Here is a 14,738-nt window from a genome sequence, read left to right as displayed (position 1 = left end):
CATTCAAATAATTTACGCTCTTAATTTATCTAACACTACCTTTTATTTTTGAGGAAATAAGGAAACATCATGCAGGAAAAAACGCATTCCACAATTTACAACAGTCGATCTATGCCTAGAAGGATAGAATAAACCCACCCCCTTTTATCTCCTTCTTTCTCTTGTTCCCTATCTTTCTCCTTTTTTTTTCCTGTTCCTTAGACAAAGCAACAACTTTGACTTTTCTCTTTTTTCTTTTCTTTTTTTCCAAAGAATTATATCATGTCATCTTCATCGTTAAACGTTGATCCTGTAGTCGTAAGATTTTTATTTAGTAAATGTCCATAACTCATGATGAAATAGTCTTCGCATCAAACTTCTTTGGAAGGATATGTCGGCTTTGACACAATTACCCAACAAATTGAAAAGAAATTGTTAAAGAGAGGATTTCAATTCAATGTGATGGTTGTTGGTAGCGTAATTTTATAGATATAGTCAAACCCGTTTGTTTAATTGGCTTATAGGTCAATCCGGTTTGGGAAAATCTACTCTTGTCAACACTATCTTTGCTTCTCATCTGATTGAAAGCAAAGCACGTCTTTCTGCTGATGAGCCACCTAGACAAACAACTGAAATTCAAACTGTGTCTCACTGTAAAGCATCTTCCCTCCTTATTATTTCTCCTATATTTTTACTCACTCATTTTTTTTAGTGATTGAAGAAAACGGAGTACGTCTTAGACTAAATATTGTGGATACCCCTGGTTATGGAGACCAAGTCAATAATGAGAATTGGTAAGTTTCTTTATACAAGGCAAAAAAAAAAAAATTGATTTTATCATATTAGTTGGGAGCCCATTATTAAATACATCAAGGATCAACATTCTGCTTATTTGCGTAAGGAATTGACTGCTACCCGTGATCGTTACATTCAAGATACCAGAGTTCATTGTTGCCTGTTCTTTATTGGTCCTACAGGACATGCGTATGTAGTTCATCACCGGGTTCTTTATGATTAACACTGTCCATAGTTTAAAGCCTATTGATGTGGTTGTTCTTAAAAAATTATCTGAAGTAGTTAATGTTGTACCTGTCATTGCCAAATCAGATTCTCTTACTATTGAAGAACGCCAGGCTTTTAAGCAAAGAGTAAGACCTGTATATTTCCTTTTGAATATTTCCTAAACCATCGTATTAGATTAAGGCAGAACTTGTTTTCCACAATATCAAGTTATATCCTTATGAAAGTGACGAGGACGATGAACAAGAACAAGCTTTGAATGAAAGCATTCGAGTAAGTCATTGTCATCCTTAGAGAAAAAAAATTGATCCATTCGACAGGAGTTACTTCCCTTTGCCATTGTTGGTTCTGAAAGAAATGTAGTGATTGATGGAAGACCCGTCAGAGGAAGAAAGAATAGATATGGTGTGATTAATGGTAATATAAACAAACAAAAGAAAAGAAACTATCCATTCATTTTTTTTGTATTGTCTAGTTGAAAATGAAGAACACTGTGAATTTATTTATTTGCGCAATTTCTTGACCCGTACTCATCTTCAGGATCTGATTGAAACAACAGCTCAAATTCATTATGAAGCCTTCCGTGCCAAACAACTTTTGGCTATTAAAGAATCGACTCAACCTGGTACCAATCCTCTTGGAAGTGGTGTTCCTTCCAATACTAGTCCTAATAGTCTAGTCAGTAACTCACTTGCCATTCCAGGCTCAGCTATGGGAAGTCCTGCTCAATCCACTAAATCTGTTCCTGCCTTTGGCTAATCATATCATTAATAAATTTCCGTGTTTCCATTTTTTTTTGCCCTGAATCCTTTTTTCTTTTCTTCGATACAAACAATGGCAGATATGAGAAATGTAAATAACTGGCAAGTATATATATATATATGCCCCCTTTTTTTGAGACACTAACCCTTCAACTTAGGCACTGGTAAGATTCGTTTGTGACTCCATAGCTTATACTTATCGTGTTATAGGGTCAACAAAGACTGTAGGCCTTGGGCTAAAGATTATTGGAATAAACAAATAGTAGGTCTATCTGTACAAGAGAAAAAGATCCTTGTCTCCATCACAAGTCTCGACGAGTGTACAGGTGATGTTGACTTGAATCAGAGAAAAGGCAAGTTGCTTGCTATTTACGATATGGCTTTGAAATTTGGTTGGCAAGGTAACCAGAAAATCAAGATGGTAACCATAGAGAATAATTTCGGGAAATAGGTCAATCGTCAAATGGTTCAAAAGTATTTGGTACAATTCAAGTGCCTGAAGTAGCCTATGATACAGATAAAGAGGATTATGTTGTAAGCAAAGTATTGTAGTTGAATAACAATGTATAGTAACAGTACATAAGTTTAGTATCATCGTCAACAACAACCAAGAGGCAGATGAAGTCAAAAAGCTGATTCGTAGTCAATTGGTTCCTATGATGAGAGACAAGTTTGCTCGGTTTACAATCGATTTGGTTCAGAGTATGTAGTTGATTGAGTTGTACTTTATCTGATGTGTATACATTCTATAGATTATAGTTCAGATCTCTATACCAACACATCACCCAAACCTGAAATAGTTAAAAAAAAACCAGTAGCAACTATGCCACATTATGAGACCAAGAAAGAAGAAAAGGTAGTAAAGACAACTCGGCTTGATCTCTCTTATAAGCTAAGAGGTGTAGCTTCAAATGATCTCTATGAGACACTGCTTGATTCTCGACGTGCAGATATCTGGACACTTGGACCCTCTCAAGTATCAAAAAAGAGTGGTAGCGAATTCAGATTTTTTGATGGTAATGTACATGGCAAAATAGTACGCTTGGTAAGAAATAAGGCTATGACTTTCGTATGCAATGCTCATATGGATCTTCTTAGGTTCCGGGAGAAATGATTGTACAAACATGGCGACTTAAACATTGGCCCAAGGGTAAGCCTCCCACAAGACAACAAGGGACTTATAATTTTTTACAGACCATTATTCCACAGTAACGCTTTTGTTCAGACAAGACATGGAGGGCACAACTATTCAAGTAGACCAAAAAGACGTGCCATTAGGACAAGAAGATATAATTCGAAAGAATTGGATACAATACTATTGGAAATCAATTGAAGCATGCTATTATCAGAATCAATTCGAGTCTATTCATGATACTAGTTTACCATGGCTAGAATACAACGTCTTTAATAATCCAATGACGATAATTTCTATCGCTGTTTTAATTATTGCCATGATTGCATTGACTGCATATCAAGTGGCTCCTACGTTAAAACTATAAAATGAACGTTTAAATTCCGCTATATTTGCCTCTTTTCTTTTTTTTTTAACCATGTCTTATTCTCCCAGAATCAACAGAGCAGTGCCACCACCACCTCCTATGCGACAAAACACAGAAAGAAGAACAATGCCTGCACCACCTCCACCTGTAAATAACAACAGCAATATGAATTCACCTCTGAATCGACTTTCTACTATTCCAGTTCAACCTTCTTATCATACTGCAGATATTGAAATACCTGAACCACCACAAACAGAGGCAGGAAAATGGACATTTCATTCCCAAAGAGAGTTTCCACCTCCTCCTTTATTTGAAAAAAGACTCAGACGTTACCCTACAGGTGCTGAAACTGGTTGTTGTAAGTAGAATGGTATATATATATATGTCCATACTTATGTTCTTTTTTTTAAAAAAAATATATATAGCTATACCCATTGACTTATCTCATCTTCAAGCCTATAGACAATCCTAAAATAAACACCTTTTTTTTTGTTCATCACTACAGATGAGGATTAATGTCTTTTTTTTTCAATGATTATATGCTCTTTTTTTCTTAAATAAAAAGAAGCCAGTCACTCGTTTCTTTTTGCTTTAACTGTGAAAAGACCACACACTTCCTTTTTCAACTAAATATATATATATATATATATATATATATACAACTAAAGACAATGGAGCACGTTCTTATGTGGGATGAGAATAAAGTAACCAAGTGGATGACAAGCATTGGTTATTCTTCTTATGAGAAGCAGTTTAAAGGTATAGGATATAAAGAGATGGTGGTATTCATCTTTGTTAGAACAAGGAATAACAGGCGATGTCCTTGTTAATCTTGACCATGAGTCTTTAAGAGACTTGTCTATAGTCACAGTAGGACAACGCATGGATTTACTCAAGAATATCTATCAACTTAAAATTCTTTATCGTGTGCCTGTCAATGAATGGGATTATATACCACCTAGTAAGTTCAGTGTTTTATATGGCATAATGATTTAATCCTTTTAGGTGTACTTTATGAGACTGTAACTCTATCTTTGAATTCTGATTTGATACTGACACTATATAAAGGAATGGTTAGGACAGAATGGTATGGCTGACTATAGAAAGATTGAAGCTGCTTTTCAGGAACGAGGTAAGCTAATAGGTATAGCAACACACTCAACAAGGAATTTAGATGCTCGCATCAAGAAATTAACAGAGGATTTGGGAAGATTAAATAATGATATGTGTGCATTAAAAGAAGAATTCAATCAAGTACTGAAAAAGGATAAAAAGGTTAGGGTTAAAGCCACTTATGTGCCTGTATATTTATATTGTTTATAGTCCAATGAGACAAGCAGCAAGACATCTACACCTACCAAATCATCTTATCATACAAAGCATACACCATCCCCTACCAAATCACATAATAATGACCATAGTCATGAAGAGGCAAGTTGAGAGAGCAATAAGGTATGTTAGACTGACATATACTTATAGAAATCACCTAACGTGATGATCAATGATGGTGGTGCAATCAAAGTATACGGGGACAAGATATCTAAAGTAGAGCATGAACCTGAATCATCTAAAAATGTGCGTTTGTTACTTGATGACACAACATCCAAAGTCATTATATCTGCACTCAAGAAATACAATGTCATGAGTGATTGGCAGCAATATGCTTTATGGATTCAATATGGCCAGCCTGATAATACGCAAGGTAAATTCAGTCAATCAAGAAAAGGTATTGACTATAGACAGAGCGTGCTTTAGGTTATGATGAAAGACCCTTAAGAATATCACAAAAACTAAAAGAAGCGAAACAAAATCCAGTATTTGTATTAAAGCATGTCAAGGACAATAAGCCATTTATTCCACCCAACTACAGTAATCCTAGACCAGCACCTAAACCACAAAAGTCAACACCTAAAAGTACAACTACAAATAATAACAATAATATTACGTCAGGAAAAGTCGGATTTGAAGTAGTCATACCCGTCATGTCTTCTTCCATGTCAACTCCCACTGCAAATACTACTACTAGTAGTAGTAGTAGTAGTACAAAAAGACAACACATTCAGCAACAACAGCAACAACAACAACAAGTATCTGCATACAATAACGAGCTAGGGTTAGATGATTCTATTGTGAGTGCTATTTTCTCTATTAATAACAGCTCATAATAATAACAAAAAAAAAAAAGTGAAACCGTATTTTGCATGAAACAGCCCAACTGACTTTAAAAGAGTTAACTTTATTTGATTTTGTCTCCTCACCTTTTTTCTTTTTTCGTTTTTTTTTTCTCATTGCACTTTCCCTTGCACTAAAAAAAAAAAAAAACAAAGTAAGTCCAAAACAATGAAGAAAAGTTCATTGATTTACTGATTCAAATGTAAAGAGATTTTTTAAAAAAATGTCTTATATTGGTGATACGAGTACGGCTGCTGGTGCTGCCAAATCCGCTGATCGTAGTAAGCGTCGCTCTTTAGCTGCCCTTCAAAAGCCTAAGCGTGTTCGCATTGGTGAAAAGGAATCTGAAGAAGCCAAGCAAGTATTGAATAAACTGTTATCTTGTACTGATGATGAGGAGCGAAAAAAACTGGCTGAAGAAGCAGCTGGTTTTGCTAATCATTATGGTGTACGTGCCATGAAAGCGTGTCATATTTTCCCTGCTATCTCTACGGAACTCTTTGCAAAGAAAATACGCTCTCCTCAAGTCTTGGGTGCTCTTGAACTCACTCAGTCTTTGGTTACGTCCAATGCTCTCTTACGTGGTCAACTTGAACCTCATTTGATCACACTCTTGACACCCCTTTTGGATCTTCAGGCTGCCAAGGATAAAGCAGTAGCTGAAATTGCTGGTCATGTGGTACGCAATCTCGTCAAGGCATTCAATCCCATCGCTACACGCTATATTATCTCTTTCTGTCTTGAAGGCTTGGAAAACTCTAAAAAATGGCAAACCAAGATTCTTTCTTTAGAGCTCTTGGAAACCTTGGCTCAAATTAACCCTATGCAAGTCTTGGTCTGTTTGCCCGATCTTATTCCTGTTGTGTCTGACTGTATGTGGGATACTAAGCCTGAAGTTAAGGCAGCTGCTACCAAGTGTATGACTACCACGACTGCTCTCTTGGATAACAGAGATATTGAACGTTTCATTCCTGCTGTCATCGAGTGTATCAACAAACCCGAAAGTGTACCAGAAACCATTCATCAGTTGGGTGCGACTACTTTTGTTCAAGAAGTAGATGCAGGTACATTGGCTCTGATGGTCCCTCTCTTGGGTCGTGGTTTACGCGAACGCCAAACACCTATCAAACGTAAATCTGCCTTGATTATTGATAACATGTGTAAGCTGGTGGATGACCCTGAGGTGGCTGCTCCTTTCTTGCCTCTGTTGCTACCTGCACTTGAACATGTGCATGAGACCGTGGCTGATCCTGAATGTCGTGGTGTGGTCAAGAAGGCCGTGGACACGCTTAAACGTATTGGTGGCGGTGGTACAACCGTCTTGACAGTCGATGAAAAGCGTGAGAAGGTAGAACACACCCTGGATAAATTAATGCCTACCAAACTCGAAGGCTTTTTCGCTCCTGTTCGCAAGTACATGGCTAAACTTGCTTTGGCTCTTGTCTTGGCCCGTGATTATGATCGTAACGCTTGGGTTTCTTCTATTTCTCCTCATGCGGCTACTTGGTTACTTGTCACAGGTCGTGAAACAGAAGACGGTGGTGAAGAATGTGAAGCTTCTGCAGAAAAACTTGCCTTGGCTGCCCTATCTTCTTGTGAAGAAGCGATTGCGCCCAAATCAGGTGAAGTAGAGGAAGAAGAAGAAGGTGAAGAGCTTTGTAACTGTGAATTCTCACTTGCTTATGGTGCCAAGATCTTATTGAACCGTACTCATTTGCGTCTCATGCGTGGCCGTCGTTATGGACTCTGTGGTGCAAATGGTTGTGGTAAATCTACTTTGATGCGTGCTATTGCCAATGAACAAGTCGAAGGTTTCCCTCCTCGATCTGTTCTCAAGACGGTTTATGTCGAGCATGATATTGATGGTTCTGAAGCTGACACAGGTCTTGTGGACTTTATTGACGCTTCTGAAGGTGTTGAGTGCCATGACAAGCAAGAAATTGCTCGCATTCTCAAGAACTATGGTTTCACAGACGAAATGGTCAACCATCAAGCTATTGGCTCCCTTTCTGGTGGCTGGAAAATGAAACTTGCACTTGCCCGTGCCATGTTGATGAATGCTGATATTCTCTTATTGGATGAACCTACTAACCATCTGGATGTTGTTAATGTTGCTTGGTTAGAAAACTACCTCTTGGGTCTCAAGACAGTGACCTCCATCATTGTCTCTCACGATTCTGGCTTCTTAGACCATGTCTGTACGGACATTATTCACTATGAAGGCAACTATAAATTGAAGCGATACAAAGGTAACCTGTCAGAGTTTGTCAAGAAAGTCCCTCGTGCTGCTGCCTATTACTCACTTGGTGCTGCTCAAACTGTCTTCCGATTCCCTGAACCTGGTTATCTTGAAGGCATCAAGACCAAGGAACGTGCTATTCTCAAGATGAAAAATGTTGATTTCCAATATCCCGGTTCTTCTAAAAAGCAATTAGTTGATATTTCTATGCAATGTTCCCTTGCTTCTCGTGTTGCTGTCATTGGTCCTAACGGTGCAGGCAAGAGTACACTGATCAAGCTTTTGACAGGTGAGCTTGAATCTGAAGTTGGTACGGTCTGGAAGCACCCTAATCTGCGTATTGCTTATGTTGCTCAACATGCTTTCCATCACATTGAAAAGCATTTGGATTCTACCCCAAACGAATACATTCAATGGCGTTATGCTACAGGTGAAGATCGTGAAGAACTTGACAAGAATGATCGTATGAACGCTGAATCCAACAAGAAAGTCATGGAGCAGACCTTTGTGATCGATGGCGAGAAGCGTGTTGTGGAAGACATTGTGGGTCGTCGTAAACTCAAACAGTCCTATGAATACGAAGTCTCTTGGGTGGGTCGTTCCTCTGTTGACAACACCTGGATCTCTCGTCAAAAGTTGGAAGACATGGGTTTTGGCAAAAAGATTGCTGAAGTGGATTCCGCTGAAGCTGCCAAGATGGGATTGAATCGTCCTTTGACAGCCAAGGAAATCGAAAAGCATCTGGAAGAAGTCGGTCTTGAACCTGAGTTTGCTTCTCATTCACATATCCGTGGTCTTTCTGGTGGTCAAAAGGTCAAGCTTGTCATTGGTGCTGCTATGTGGAACAAGCCTCACATGTTGGTGCTTGATGAACCTACCAATTATTTGGATCGTGAATCTCTCGGTGCACTTGCCACCGCTATTCGCGAGTACGGTGGTGGTGTTGTGATTGTGACTCACAACCGTGAGTTCTCTGAAGCTCTTTGTAATGAAGTATGGAAGGTAGATAATGGGTATTTGACTCCTTCAGGTCATAATTGGGTGAGTGGTCAAGGCACGACTGCTATCAAGGAAGAAGAGCAGGAAGATATGGTTGATGCTCAAGGTAACACGATTAAGGCCGCTCAAAAGAAGAAGAAGTTGACTTCAAAAGAACTTCGTAAGAAGAAGAAGGAGCGTATGGAACGTCGTAAGCGTGGTGAAGAAGTCTATACGACTGATGAAGAATTGTAAACTTGTCTATACATTGTTTTGCTTTTTTTGTTTCTTTTTATATACACACATACTTTGCGTTTATTTGTTTATAAATCATCTCTTTTCTCTATGAAATAAACGCAGCATCTCTTTCTCTCTTTTTACACACTATAATTTTTTTGTCATACTTTAAAATACGTGGCATTTTTGCAGCAAATCAATAGCAGAGGAATCAATTCATATGAATTCAGAGTGAGTGAATAACATGAGGATTGAATCCCAGTCGCAGGATGGTTTGTCTTGCAACAAGGAAAGTATAAATTTCGTCATTTCCCTTGGTTTTTTTCTTTTGCTTTTCTTTTGTTCTTTTATACTTACACAAAGATGCCTGGACTTCTTGATTATGTTGATTTCTCTCAGCAATCTTTATGGCTTGCAGTGGCACACATTTTGTTTAATCCCATCTTTTGGAACACAGTTGCAAGAGCAGGTAAAAAAAAAAAAGAAAAAAAAGATATAAGGGCAAAAGGGAGAAAAAAAAACTCATTCACCACAGAATACAGAAAGAAGGTTTTGACCAAATTGGCTGGTGGTAATCCATACAGAGGAACTTATGGACTAGCCATTACTATTTTCACTTTGGGTATCACTCGAGACTATTTGTAAGTGCTCTATGATCATTCAGCTTAACCCTTCTAAACCTATAATAATAGATACCATCAAGCATTAGCTGACCAACCTACACATCCCTTTTTCGATCAAGATATGGTCAAAATCACAGCCGCTCTCTTATTTATTACGGGTAATACGCTTGTCTTGACTTCCATGTGGGCCCTTGGTGTTACTGGAACATATCTTGGTAAGTTGGAGCAATAGAAACATATCCCTAGCTGACACAACACATACGTAGGCGATTACTTTGGTATTTTGATGAAGGAGCGTGTTACAGGTTTCCCATTCAATGTCTGTGACAACCCCATGTATATTGGCTCTACTTGTGTCTTTTTAGCTACTGCTCTTTGGTAAGTCAAACGAAATATACAGAGAAATTGGTTTGTAACAATGTTTTGGTTAATAGGTATCAAAGTGTTACTGGTGTACTCTTGACTGCTCTTGTTTATGTTGTTTACAAGATCGCTTTGACATATGAAGAGTAAGGGAAAAAAGTGTGAATGATCAGATATTCATGTTTATATAGACCTTTTACGGCCATGATTTACGCCAACAAGGATAAGAAGAATTAAGATGTGTATATATTGTAAAATAAATGTGTTTTAGTACAGTACGAGGAAGGGTATTTATAACAAGACAATATCTAATGTAAGTTGACGGATCATTGGACCTGTCATAAAGTATCCAATAGCATAAGTAACGGTTCCAAAGAATATGGAAAAAGGTAAAGCAGGCAGTGCTTGCCTTTTTAGTGTTAATATTAAAATTGTTAATGCAAGACCCTATTTGAATGATTCAATCCTTCTATTCATGTTTTTATTGGTCTACTTACAATAAGAATAGCGATGATGCATAAGCATAAAGTCACTATGTCAGTTCTTGATGCTTTCCCCACAAGAACACTGTAGAATATAAAATCACCTAGCCCGAGCTTAATAGCATTCATTTCTTCTTCTTCTTCTTCCTCGCTCTCTGATTGACTTGTTATTCTAAACATTTGTTGATGATTAGACATATCATCAAGTTCGTTGACCGAGTCAACATCTTGTTCATTATCTATAGTGCGGTAGCCTTCATTTTTACGAGAGAATGGCAGCCAAGACCAAAAAGAAGCAGAAGGTGCACGATTGGATTCTTGTGTTCGATATCCCATAACAGCCTCGCTTTCTGGTGTGTCAAAGCTGGCCATACCAGCAGAATAAATTAACGCAGGAATCTCCTCATCTCTTTCTTGAGCTATTGAGATCAATAGATTTAGAGGTCCAGCAGGACACAATACAGCAAACAAGTCTATCAGAAAGTTAAAGAAGATGATTCTGGTGTATGGATATTATACCATAAATTGCAATAGCAATCAAGACTGTCCAAGTCGTCCATGGAGGCATTCGTAGCATACTAATTGACTTGTACCATGTTAACAACTTCTCCTGCATGAGCATGATAAACATCTTACAGTTACTGCGCTGACTATAATAAGATAGGCTTGTTGTAACCAAAGGGGACTATTCCAAAAGATGGCAACGACACCTACAATTGAAAAATTCCAGGCACATGCTACCAAAGTAATGAAATCTAACGGTAGTTGATATACACTCATCATTTCACTATCGACAATAAATAAATTATGCTATAAAGCATATACTTACATCCACAAAGTTGATGCTGTAACACCCAAAACAGAAAAGACAGATAATCCTAACCAAAAGAACAACAACTGATGTGGATTTAGACGCATAAGCAACCATCAGTTTTTTTTCTACCTTGTATAATTGATACTTGAAACAAAGCACAAACATAAATGTCATAAAAGTAACACCACAAACCACTACAATCGCATTAAGAAGGCTACCACCTAACTTAGTTCCTACACTATCTGAATCCACTTCATTATAGACAATCCATGGGTTGCTGTGTAACACAATAATAAGCATAAAATACATGTATTTATGTTGTGTACCTGACAATTGAATTATCAATAGCTAGCGTGGTTTCTATCCAGCAAGTAAGGGCAAATGTGATAATCAAAGGATAAAACAAAAGAGTTAATTGCTCGACATAAAACTCGATTGTTTCTTTTCTTCGTTTTTCCTGTCGCGCTTCTTGTTGTGCTGACTATCGACCAAAGATTCATAAGAAAAATATACATAAAAAATCCATTCAAATTTACCAATGTTGTCTGTTGCTCAGAAGGACTTATTAGGGGCTCTGTGTCATGGTGTTCATGATCTTGCCCGAGATGACTAGTTGACATGAGTTGATAGATAAAACAAAACAAAAAAAGTAAAGCAAAGAAAAAAAAATATTTTTTTTATTAAAGAAATTATGATTGGGTGTCATTATTAGAGGAAGGAACACATTTGACGCCAAGGCCACTAAAGTTTTCAAATCCCTTACGTACAGGAAGAACACTGTCTTTTTCATTTGAGTGAAGAAGTGCATCTTCAGCTGCATGGTCATGGTAGATCACAGACTTGACATGAGCAGGCACAGTATGATGTTGATCATCAGAAACGGGACCTTGCATATGTTGCATTGAAGCATTGCTTAATTGCTTGTCCTTGCTGCTGTGCATATTATCCAATTGCTTTTCGATGTCAGATGCTAATTTGTCTGTGTTGCTCTTGCTAGCTGTCATTTGTTCAATAGGAGGAACTCGATTTGTGTCTTTGGGAAGTGGTTTTTCAGGCAAGACATCTTTATCTACATTGCTTTTGCTAGCTACCATTTGTTCAACAGAGGGAACTCGGCTTGTGTCGTTGGAGAGTGGCGTTTGGGGAAGTGGCTTTTCAGACAAGACATCTTTGTCTGCATTGCTCTTGCTGGCTGTCACTTGTTCAATAGGAGGAACTCGGTTTGTGTCTTTGGGGAGTGGTTTTTCAGGCAAGATATCTCTGTCTGCATTGCTCTTGCTGGCTGTGATTTGCTCAATTGGGGGAACTCGGGTTGTATCCTCAGAGAGAGCCTCGCCAGGCATAGAGTTAGTGTTGACCGTAGATGCTAGTTGTTCCACAGGGTTGATTGAAGGTACAAGGATCTTGGCGTAACCAAATTCAGAATCATCATTGGAGTCTTTGTGTTCTTCTGCAATATCAACATCGTCTGTCTTAGGAGTGGTGACAGCCATAGGAACAGGTTCCATGTCGTTTGCGCTGGATTGACGAGGAACAGAGGGAGTAATAGATTCATCATCAACAGAGCCAGGTACATCAACATCTTTCATGTGATGAGGAGTGTCCTTGGTCTCATTGTTGTGCTTGTCAGTTGGAGAAGATAAAAGACCATTCACACCACTTCGCAACTTATCCAATCCAAGAGAAAGAGTACCCAAGACACTGCTTGAGCTAGCATCACTACCGCGTTGTTGACCAGAAGGAACATCAACGTCATCGTTACTAGTAAATTCAGGTACTTCTACATCGGGAGTCCAACCACTGTGTTCTTTGTTGAAAGGAGGCAATTCAAATCGATTGCTCTTGCAAGCAGCTTTGACTTCAGAGCCAGAGGGGACAGCCGAGCCAGCTGTAGCACCACTCAATACAGCAGGGATGTGAGAGCCAGATGAGATGCTGTTGTTACGGGGTTCGTGAGAAGGCAATCCAGAGCTTTGTTTGGCAATAGGATCAATAGGTGATTCGGAAGTTGGAGTCAAATCTTCATGTGAGTTGGCAATGTCTCTGGGTTTATTGAAAGTGCTTGTGACAGGCGTACTTGTATTAGATGCAAGACCAGAGCTCAAGGAAGGAGGAGGAGAGGCCAAGCCAGATTGATCAGAGATGATACTGAATGAGTCTGCCTTTTCAAAAGAAGGCTTTTGAGGTAACTTGGGAATGGGAGCAATATCACCAGCCATGGATCTGAGGTTAGGTTGAGTGTTAGGATAAGTTTCATTGTTAGCAGTCTCTAACATAAAATCACCACCATCCATAGAGCGAGGAAGTGATGTGTCTTGATCAACCAAAGCCTTAATGTTCTTGCTATTCTCAGTTGTGTTATCTGTAGTTGGAATTTGATTGTCTTGAATATCTCTGTCAAGCTGCTTTTCCATATTTGAGAGTGCAGGAGTAGAGATGATATTGTCGTCTTCTTTAGCACGGCGACCCAATTCGTTCAATTGATCAGCAGCCTTGTTCTTGTTTTCTTTTTCTTCTTGAACGTGCTGAGCAACTTCATCTAGTTGATTGGCAGCTGTGTCTTTGTCGCTTGGGACAAGAGAGGGAAAGGTTTGAGTGATTTTGTTAGATAAGTAGTTAAGAGTGCTAGGTGCTTCTGAATTGGGCTTGGAGTCGTTTGACTTGAGTTGTTCTTGTACAGGAGCCACAATAGAATTGACAGCACCTGTCACTGTTGACTTTGCATTTTGGACACCAGAAGAAATTGTCTTGGAGACATCATTTGAAATATCAGTAGTGCTCTTTGATTCTTGTGTGTTGGAAGCATTGTTTAAGCCAATCTTTGAGAGAGTAGAGTCAAGCAAGCCTTCCTTTTTGTTGGCCGTATGAGTAGAACCAGCATTGTTTTGAGCAACAGAAGGGGAAGGAAGTACTTCTGAACCATTGGTTTCATCAGGAACAAGAGGCATAAAGTTCTTTCGATCATCTGTATCATTAGGAACATTATTCAAAGTGTTCATCACATTCGAGCGGAAAGATGCGTCATTATGACGATCGCCAATCAAAGGACTCTCCATGCCACGCTTCTCGGTTTGAAGACTAGGTGAATGCATAGGTTCCTTGTCACCTTGAGCATTAGCAACAAGGTTATCATGGTATGTGTCATCATTTAAATTGGTTGTCTTGTTGAAAGAGAAAGCGCCAGGCATGGTTTCGGGTGCAGTATCGTTTGATGATCGATCAATGGATTGAGAGGGATAATGTCTGGTTGATAAATCATTCAATACACCATGCGATTTATCATAGTGAGCGCGGTTATTGGCATCTAATACAGTTTTTTTTTAGTATATGCGAACTGGTGTGTGTTTGACTCACCTTTTAAGATAGAGGACATTGTTAATAGTAGGAAAATAATGTTGAATAAATAATAGAAAAGTCGTCTTTTTATACATTCATGCTAGCTTGTTTCAATGCCTTGCTCACAATGACGTAAATGCATAACGCTATGAAATAATCATTGTAATTTCCTATTAACAGGTTACCATTGTTATGGGTTGTGAAATTGTTTGTAGAATTACTTACATACAAGATG

General features: G+C 38.5%; 8 protein-coding genes across 8 annotated transcripts; 6 read left to right on the top strand and 2 right to left on the bottom strand.

Moving 5' to 3' along the window:
- Positions 1 to 134: 134 nt before the first annotated feature.
- On the top strand, positions 135 to 1,805 carry B0P05DRAFT_566135 (Septin-domain-containing protein). The gene is made up of 9 exons (XM_051581019.1): positions 135 to 297; positions 343 to 451; positions 504 to 632; positions 692 to 773; positions 826 to 963; positions 1,010 to 1,127; positions 1,177 to 1,272; positions 1,320 to 1,416; positions 1,475 to 1,805. The coding sequence occupies exons 1-9, from the start codon at positions 262 to 264 to the stop codon at positions 1,756 to 1,758; spliced, it is 1,089 nt and encodes a 362-aa protein (XP_051429163.1). The 5' UTR covers positions 135 to 261; the 3' UTR covers positions 1,759 to 1,805.
- B0P05DRAFT_566126 (activator of Hsp90 ATPase) lies at positions 1,806 to 3,285 on the top strand. The gene is made up of 8 exons (XM_051581018.1): positions 1,806 to 1,865; positions 1,888 to 1,890; positions 1,971 to 2,161; positions 2,212 to 2,294; positions 2,345 to 2,462; positions 2,513 to 2,805; positions 2,859 to 2,910; positions 2,955 to 3,285. The coding sequence occupies exons 1-8, from the start codon at positions 1,834 to 1,836 to the stop codon at positions 3,257 to 3,259; spliced, it is 1,077 nt and encodes a 358-aa protein (XP_051429162.1). The 5' UTR covers positions 1,806 to 1,833; the 3' UTR covers positions 3,260 to 3,285.
- On the top strand, positions 3,286 to 3,835 carry B0P05DRAFT_566122 (uncharacterized protein). Its single transcript, XM_051581017.1, has 2 exons — positions 3,286 to 3,617; positions 3,685 to 3,835. The coding sequence occupies exons 1-2, from the start codon at positions 3,311 to 3,313 to the stop codon at positions 3,729 to 3,731; spliced, it is 354 nt and encodes a 117-aa protein (XP_051429161.1). The 5' UTR covers positions 3,286 to 3,310; the 3' UTR covers positions 3,732 to 3,835.
- A 65-nt stretch (positions 3,836 to 3,900) lies between these two features.
- Positions 3,901 to 5,585, top strand: B0P05DRAFT_566119 (uncharacterized protein). The gene is made up of 8 exons (XM_051581016.1): positions 3,901 to 4,018; positions 4,059 to 4,220; positions 4,265 to 4,281; positions 4,328 to 4,391; positions 4,434 to 4,534; positions 4,583 to 4,690; positions 4,739 to 4,961; positions 5,003 to 5,585. The coding sequence occupies exons 1-8, from the start codon at positions 3,931 to 3,933 to the stop codon at positions 5,422 to 5,424; spliced, it is 1,185 nt and encodes a 394-aa protein (XP_051429160.1). The 5' UTR covers positions 3,901 to 3,930; the 3' UTR covers positions 5,425 to 5,585.
- On the top strand, positions 5,504 to 9,033 carry B0P05DRAFT_363877 (P-loop containing nucleoside triphosphate hydrolase protein). Its single transcript, XM_051573631.1, has 2 exons — positions 5,504 to 5,585; positions 5,642 to 9,033. Exon 2 carries the CDS (start codon positions 5,655 to 5,657, stop codon positions 8,901 to 8,903), a length of 3,249 nt encoding a protein of 1,082 aa, XP_051429159.1. The 5' UTR covers positions 5,504 to 5,585; positions 5,642 to 5,654; the 3' UTR covers positions 8,904 to 9,033.
- A 126-nt stretch (positions 9,034 to 9,159) lies between these two features.
- B0P05DRAFT_566108 (phospholipid methyltransferase-domain-containing protein) lies at positions 9,160 to 10,121 on the top strand. Its single transcript, XM_051581015.1, has 6 exons — positions 9,160 to 9,354; positions 9,421 to 9,526; positions 9,578 to 9,723; positions 9,775 to 9,886; positions 9,943 to 10,017; positions 10,063 to 10,121. The coding sequence occupies exons 1-6, from the start codon at positions 9,249 to 9,251 to the stop codon at positions 10,106 to 10,108; spliced, it is 591 nt and encodes a 196-aa protein (XP_051429158.1). The 5' UTR covers positions 9,160 to 9,248; the 3' UTR covers positions 10,109 to 10,121.
- B0P05DRAFT_566105 (Presenilin-domain-containing protein) lies at positions 10,122 to 11,816 on the bottom strand. The gene is made up of 8 exons (XM_051581014.1): positions 11,704 to 11,816; positions 11,494 to 11,648; positions 11,297 to 11,444; positions 11,183 to 11,250; positions 10,990 to 11,140; positions 10,873 to 10,939; positions 10,369 to 10,826; positions 10,122 to 10,318 (listed from the first exon to the last, which is right to left on the bottom strand). The coding sequence occupies exons 1-8, from the start codon at positions 11,785 to 11,787 to the stop codon at positions 10,163 to 10,165; spliced, it is 1,287 nt and encodes a 428-aa protein (XP_051429157.1). The 5' UTR covers positions 11,788 to 11,816; the 3' UTR covers positions 10,122 to 10,162.
- Position 11,817: 1 nt separating this feature from the next.
- Positions 11,818 to 14,472, bottom strand: B0P05DRAFT_363645 (uncharacterized protein). Its single transcript, XM_051573630.1, has one exon. It carries the CDS (start codon positions 14,353 to 14,355, stop codon positions 11,857 to 11,859), a length of 2,499 nt encoding a protein of 832 aa, XP_051429156.1. The 5' UTR covers positions 14,356 to 14,472; the 3' UTR covers positions 11,818 to 11,856.
- Positions 14,473 to 14,738: the final 266 nt, after the last annotated feature.

The sequence above is a fragment of the Gilbertella persicaria genome, assembly GCF_025201335.1.
Source record: "Gilbertella persicaria strain CBS 190.32 chromosome Unknown B0P05scaffold_85, whole genome shotgun sequence".
Lineage (NCBI taxonomy): Eukaryota > Fungi > Mucoromycota > Mucoromycetes > Mucorales > Choanephoraceae > Gilbertella > Gilbertella persicaria.
The sequence above is the reverse complement of the archived record's forward strand: the minus strand, read 5'-3'. Positions and strand labels throughout refer to the sequence as shown.